Genomic DNA, 7,500 nt, shown 5'->3' on the forward strand with positions numbered 1-7,500 from the left:
ACTTCAGTCTTTACTGTCACATGATCCTTCAGAAATCATATAAAAATGCTGATTTTGTGCTCAATTATTAATATTTATATTTTTGATTCAACATCATCAATGTTGAAAACCATTTTTGCATGCTTAATGTTTTTGTGGAAACGGAGATACATTTTGTCAGGATTCTTTGATGAATAGAAAGTTCAAAAGAACAGCATTTATTTTAAAATATAATCTTTTGTAACATTATAAATGTCTTTACAGTGACATTAGATCGATGTAATGCATCCTTGATGAATAAAAGTAGTATATTTTATTAATAATATTACTTATCCCAAACCTTTGAATGGTAGTGTATCATGGTTTCCATCCAAAAAAAAAAAGAAATTTGGATTGAAGACTGGATTCAGTTTTACCATCATAGAAATATATAACATTTTAAAACATATTAAAACAGAAAACCGTTAATAGTGTGTTCAACTTCACATCATTACTGTTAAGAATTACTATACAGAATTACCATAATTGTGAGTTTTAAACCTGTAAAAAAAAATCATGTTTTTGCCAAACTCATAATTTTGTTTATATGAAGCCTTAAAATGCTGTCAACTAGGTAATGGGACGGAAATCTTGCTGTTGGTTGCGCGCGCACACACACACTCACATACTTGCACACATACTCGCACTCTCAACACACACAATAATTTGCCTTTAATACCCTTTTGCTCATGCTGTCAGAAAAGTATATCTTCAGCAAAAAAAGACTAATCTCTCCGCCAGTCTGTCCATTTCGTGTGTCGTGTGTTCGGCTGTGCTAAGAGGATTGTCCATGTGTGTTTGAGATGACAGAAGACAGGCTGCGGGACGGGCTCTAGGTTTTAGAAAGCTGTCCTCATTAATGCGTAAGCTTGAACGCTGTCCTGAGCTCTGACGTGTGTGTGTGTGTGTGTGTGTGTGTGTGTGTGTGTGTGTGTGATTCTCTCACAGGTGTACTTGTGTCTGCCGAACAGTGTGTCTCTGACCGAAGGTCATTGTTTGATCGTTCCCATCCAGCATCACACAGCGGCCACAGGCCTGGACGAGGACATATGGAGCGAAATACAGGTACAAACGCAAGCGTTCTTGTAAACACGTTCTGGAAGTGGGCAAACACCACTCAGATGTTGTCCAGTAAATGTAAAAATGTAGATTCCTTTATTTTTGAATTTATTATACATAATGATACAGACATGTTTTGCCTCGGGCCCAAGCACACACACATTTTAACATCAATATCACATATTTCAGGATCAGTAACTCTATACAACATCTTGACCAGTATCTCCAAATCACAGCTTGGAAAGAACACGCTAACAACACACACACACACACACAGCAGATTTATCTCTAATATCACTCTCTTATAGATGTTCCGTCGTGCTTTGGTCCGCATGTTTGAGTCTCAGGAGTTGGACTGTGTGTTTTTGGAGACTCATATGAATCCGAAAAGACACTTCCACATGGTGTACGAGTGTGTGCCGATGCCCAAAGAGCTCGGAGACATGGCACCCATTTACTTTAAGGTAACACACACACTTGGAACAAACACCCTCACAATTGAGTGCAACGGTAGCTGTGGCGTATTATTAAAGTCTCCCTGTAGTCAATCATTTTATCACTATCAACTCATCTTTGATCACCAAAATTACATATTTAAATGCGTTTTCATGCCTCAAAATATCTTGAATGTAACTCGACACCCTCATTTAGTATGTGCGGCTCTATGAATATGCAAATGAGCCCCGCCTCCACTCACTCACTCAGCTCAGAGATGCACTGGTTGACGATCACACGTTGATCTGATTGGTTACAAGGTAGTTTGTGACGTCAGAAACACCAGCGATTTCAAAGTGTGTTTTTGAGACTGTCTTTGGTTCACTGCAGTTTTAAGCAGAAAATACTCAGCAATGCTGTCGACTTATGGATTTACACATGCTTTGTCTTAAAGCACATTACACACATAAACTACATTAAAAACTTGATTTTCACCACAGGGGGACTTTAAAGAACCATTTGCTACATGTAGAATATTAATAGGATTTTTACTTCTGGAATCCGACTTCTGTAAAAAAAAAACGTGTGTTATTTTTGTCAGCTATTTTATAATGTAGTCTTAGTCCTGTGTCAAATGTACTTTTTTAGTTATTGTCATATTTGGTCAACGTTGTCCTGTTTTTGTTTAGTCAAGTTTTAGTCGACTAAATGTCTGAGCATTTTAGGCACATTTATTTCCGTCTAGTTTTGGTCAATGAAAACTTTTTCGTCATGCCGCATAATGGTGAAATTGATTATCCCGTATTATTTTGCTCAAAATTATAATCACAACGATTATTGTCATTTGAGAAATGTATTTTCACATTTCATCAGAATTATTGTACTGTCACCTATATGCACAAATCAAGAGAATGTCTATAAAGAAGCTTCTCTCAAAAAGTGTAACTAATCTAATAATTCCAAATTACATTTATGTTTTTCTATTCAAACAACAGCAAAATACACTTTGTATTGTCACATAGAGGTTGCATAAGCGCATTTATTCAGCAACCACAATCGCAAATATAGTCATGTTTGGATAGTCATAGTCATGTTTGGATTTATACAGTTCATCACTGGAGACGGTTTGATCTCAGATTTAGTCGACTTTCATTTAAGCACATTGGGGAATTTAAATTCTTGAAATCTTGGAACCGTATACATGAATGCTTGTAGTGCGTTGAAAACAGTTATTTTTTGTATTCTTTTTTTTTAAAACAGTGTTTATGGTCAAGTTTTAATTTTTAACTACATTTGATTCGTCTTTTTCCTATATCAACAAAATCGAATGTTGATATAGTCACAGTTTTCGTTTAATGACGTTGGTGTCGTCTCGTCTTGTCTTAATCATGAAAAAAAAGGTAGTCAATGAACATCTTTCGTCATTGATTTCACTAACGATATTAACATTAAAACAAATAGACACACTTATGTGAATGTGAACACGCTCATTAATCTGCTTTGTTTCTTTGTTCAGAAAGCTATAATGGAATCGGACGAGGAATGGGCCATGAATAAAAAAGTTGTGGATCTCTCATCGAAAGACATCAGACAAGCTGTGAGTTCTTCCTGTCTTCTCCTGATGTCTCTTGTTGTCCCTCCTCTGTCTCAGTATTTGACGTTGTTTGTGTCTTCGCAGGTTCCTCGAGGGTTGCCGTACTTCTCTGTGGATTTCGGATTGCAGGGCGGCTTTGCTCACGTCATCGAAAACGTGCACAAGTTCCCACACTATTTCGGCAAAGTAAGTCTGAGAGTAGCACTTGTGCTTGTTACTCTGGGCATGATAATTAAGAGAACATATTTACTCTTTTACAAAGTCTTGATTTTGTTTTCCACTCTACTAGAACAGGTTTTCATGCTTGAAGGTTTAAAAAAGGGGTGGTATAATGCCCTTTTCACAAGATGTAAAATAAGTCTCTGATGTCCCCAGAGTGTGTGTGTGAAGTTTTAGCTCTAAATACCCCACAGATACTTTTATATAGCATGTTAAAATTGTTAAAAAAAAATGTTTAAACGCACAGTTTTTGTGCCTGTCCCTTTAAATGCAAATGAGCTGCTGCTCGGCACAGGGGCGGAGCTTCAACAGCTTATGTCCTTTTACCTCACACAGACATGCACTGAACATTTTCAAAAACATTTAGCCTTTTATGTTCAAGTCACCTTCATTTATAAAGTGCTTTTAACAGTATGGATTGTTTCAAAAGCAGCTTTACAGTGATAATAGAATTTACAGTAACAGATTGTTTAGGCTTTACAGCAGCTCTAGAATAAAGTTATTGTCCAGCTAAAGTTAGTTTTCATTGATTCACTTCCGTTGCAAAGATCATGATTTATTAACTTAGTGGCCGATTAAACACGACAACCTTCTAACAGAAAACCCTTAACGCGCTCCGGCCGCCCATCCCAATAAAACAACCAAATTCAAACCGGAGTCAGACAATGATGAGAGACTCAAGAAGAAGTGACAACATGTAGAAGCTACAGGACATTTATAAAAGGTTAGTTGAGGAATTTAGGTAGCTTATGTGTAGTTATCTTCTAGCCATTGATTAGCATATTCTGTCATGATAATCTAAAAATCGTGTTCCCGGGGGCGGGGTTTATGTAAATTTTAGGGTTGGTGATGTCACTGTTGTGTAGTCCCTACCAGCCGTTTGTTGTAGTCCTTAAAAAGCAATTTCTTTAAAAGGAAAATATCTCCGTTTGCTTTGAACTTTGAGAGTTGTAACTTTGCAAATGATGTTTATGCTCAAACAGCAACATTACACACTAACTAAAGTTAGAAAAGTGAAATCATAATCAACCAGCCCTTTAAATACACATTTTCCTCGTGTTCTCCATTGTTGCGGCTCCTCTCTTCCCAGTCTGTCAGTAACGCTCTGTTTACTTCCTGTCTCTATGAAGCCCCTCCTTCTGAAAAGCACACTGTGCTCTGATTGGTCGGCTGGAGCAGTGTGTTGTGATCGGTCGAGCGCTTCGAGTGTGTTTGGGAAATGTCCCGCTCTTACCATAACCGCCAGTTTAACACACTACTAACTAACTCAACCAGGCCCCGCCCCTTTATTCTGCGTATTAATTATTATAATGAGGAATATTGTGACGTGTTCGTTCCGGGAAGAAACTCGAGACTACAATGGAGGCGTTTCAGGGAGTTGAATGAGTGGATCTCTGAGCTGCTGTGAGTGAGTGGAGGCGGGGCTCATTTGCATATTCATAGAACCGCGAATACTAAATGAGGCAAAGGTGTCGAGTTACATTCAAGCTATTTTAAGGCATGAAGAAAAGGAAAAAAACATTTAAACGTAATTTTGATTCAAATATCAAAGATGAGTTTTAAGGGATGAAATTATTGACTACAGGGGGACTTTAAGTAAAATTGACACAAATATGATGCTTGTCAACATAGTCACTGAGATTTGTGTTGTCTCCGTCAGGAAATCCTGGGAGGGATGCTCGACCTGGAACCGAGACGATGGCGCAAACCGATCCGGGAGAATTTCGACGACCAGCGTAAGAAGGTTCTGGCGTTCGCTCAGTGGTGGAAACCGTTCGACTGCACGAAGAGCGACAGCTAACCTCTCAGAGACGTGTGTGTTCACTCTGAACTCTGATTGGCTGAGCCATCACACCACGTTAAAGACTCGGAGATGCCTGAATTTTTATTTTAGACTGTAGGTATGCATTTAACCGTCTATTGTGGATTATCTGGAGAAAAATCCTCTGGAGAAGAAACCTCAGGTGCTTCAGATTGACAAATCGATTTTTGAGAAATTTTATTCAAAGTACACAGAAATGTAGGTTAATTCTTTTTTTATTAAATATCAACACAAGACGTTTTGTTTTCAAGATTTTTGTTTTCCTCCTAAACATTAGTTTTGAATGCTGCGTGTGTGTGCGTGCGTGCGTGCGTGTGTATGCGTGCGTGTGTGTGTGGCGTTCGTGTGTGTGCGTGCGTGTGTGTGTGCGTGTGCGTGTGTGTGTGTGTGTGCGCAGTTGTCTCTGATGAATGAGTGTGGAGCTCAGTCTGTCCAGTGCTGATGTAAATCCTGTTTTCCTGCGCAATTAAACTCAGAATAAAATATTACAAGACTTGCAGCTGCTCAGCTAAATATGTGCTCTGGATTTATAATCTGATTGTGTTTGGATGACATCTCTCTCGCTGGTTCCTGTGAACCTGACCTTGAGTTACCCCGTCAGCACTGATCATCTGTGTCGCTTCACACCAATCCACTCATTTACTGTATTTTAGCTCTTCTAGAACATGCACACTAGACTGACATGTTTAGTTGATGAAGAAACTAGTAACTTTAAGAATTCAAATGTTCAGTATAACTCTTCTGAGAGAAAAAATTACGCTTCAAAAATAGTTTTAAAGAGTTTCGTTAATGTCATGAATACCAGAACCAGGTCTAGTTAGTTCACCCGATCACTTTGACAGGAGTTATAAGCTGTTTCTTGTACAGGAACATTGTTCAGATGCACATGCATTTGGACGTTTTCATCCTCTTGCAGTATTAAGTTTATGAAAATTGCCAAAAATATGGTTCATGTCAACAGTCACTGTGGTTTGTTCTGTCTCCACCAGGAAGTCCTGTGAGGAATATAAACATTAAACTGTGACTCTTCAGACAACTCACGCATTTAGAGGGACATTTACAGCTTTACATATCTATCAGTCTATCTATCTATCTATCTATTTATCTATCTATCTATCTGTCTATCCATCCATTTATCCATCTATTTATCTATCTAAATATCTATCTATCCATCTAACTCTGTCTATCATCTATCTATCCAGCTTACACTATATATCCATCTAACTATATATATATATATATAAACTAGGCAGTTGTGTAAAATTTATTTTGCCCGTACAGTTTTTGTATTGTGTGTTTTGCAGCTGCTGTTGTTCAGGTCGGAGGACGTCAGGACACGGTGTGTAACTGTAAATGAGTTAATGTTTTATGAGTCTGTTAAACGGCTCTATCACAGATCGTTCAGGGGTCGCAGGTGAACTCGGGGGTCACAGGAACTCGGGGGTCGCAGGTGAACTCGGGGTTCACAGGTGAACTCAGGGGTCACATGTGAACTCAGGGGTCACAGGAACTCGGGGGTCACAGGAACTTGGGGGTCGCAGGTGAACTCGGGTCGCAGGTGAACTCAGGGGTCACAGGAACTCGGGGTTGCAGGTGAACTTGGGGGTCGCAGGTGAACTCAGGGGTCGCAGGTGAACTCAGGGGTCACAGGAACTCGGGGTCGCAGGTGAACTCAGGGGTCACAGGAACTCGGGTTCGCAGGTGAACTCGGGGGTCACAGGTGAACTCGGGGGTCACAGGTGAACTCAGGGGTCGCAGGTGAACTCGGGGGTCGCAGGTGAACTCGGGGGTCGCAGGTGAACTCGGCGGTCGCAGGTGAACTCAGGGGTCACAGGAACTCGGGGTCGCAGGTGAACTCGGGGGTCGCAGGTGAACTCGGGGGTTGCAGGTGAACTCAGGGGTCGCAGGTGAACTCAGGGGTCGCAGGTGAACTCAGGGGTCACAGGAACTCGGGGTTGCAGGTGAACTCGGGGGTCACAGGTGAACTCTGGGGTCGCAGGTGAACTCAGGGGTCACAGGAACTCGGGGTTGCAGGTGTACTCGGGGGTCACAGGTGAACTCTGGGGTCACAGGAACTCGGGGTTGCAGGTGAACTCGGGGGTCACAGGTGAACTCTGGGGTCGCAGCTGAACTCAGCGGTCACAGGAACTCGGGGGTCGCAGGTGAACTCAGGGGTCGCAGGTGAACTCAGGGGTCACAGGTGAACTCAGGGGTCACAGGAACTCCGGGTTGCAGGTGAACTTGGGGGTCACAGGTGAACTCGGGGGTCACAGGTGAACTCAGGGGTCGCAGGTGAACTCAGGGGTCACAGGAACTCGGGGTCGCAGGTGAACTCGGGGGTCGCAGGTGAACT

The 7,500-nt window shown here is 41.2% G+C and overlaps 1 protein-coding gene across 2 annotated transcripts in view; it reads left to right on the forward strand.

Annotated features, from left to right (window-relative positions):
* Nucleotides 1-5,646, forward strand: part of cwf19l2 (CWF19 like cell cycle control factor 2) — a 45,148-nt gene extending 39,502 nt beyond the window's left edge. The window contains exons 13-18 of one of the 2 annotated variants that reach the window (XR_013195737.1): nt 967-1,083; nt 1,386-1,541; nt 3,029-3,109; nt 3,191-3,292; nt 4,986-5,463; nt 5,545-5,646. Coding sequence is in view for 1 of the 2 variants with exons in the window: in XM_077207120.1 (XP_077063235.1) it covers nt 967-1,083; nt 1,386-1,541; nt 3,029-3,109; nt 3,191-3,292; nt 4,986-5,126 (597 nt within the window). In the remaining variant the exon portion in view is untranslated. Of the gene's footprint in view, nt 1-966; nt 1,084-1,385; nt 1,542-3,028; nt 3,110-3,190; nt 3,293-4,985 lie in introns of both variants that reach the window. The other variant, XM_077207120.1, reaches the window with a different exon arrangement.
* Nucleotides 5,647-7,500: the final 1,854 nt, after the last annotated feature.

Source organism: Siphateles boraxobius, unplaced genomic scaffold (genome assembly GCF_051911475.1).
Source record: "Siphateles boraxobius isolate OS27281-9 unplaced genomic scaffold, OSU_SipBor_1 6, whole genome shotgun sequence".
Classification (NCBI taxonomy): Eukaryota; Metazoa; Chordata; class Actinopteri; order Cypriniformes; family Leuciscidae; genus Siphateles; species Siphateles boraxobius.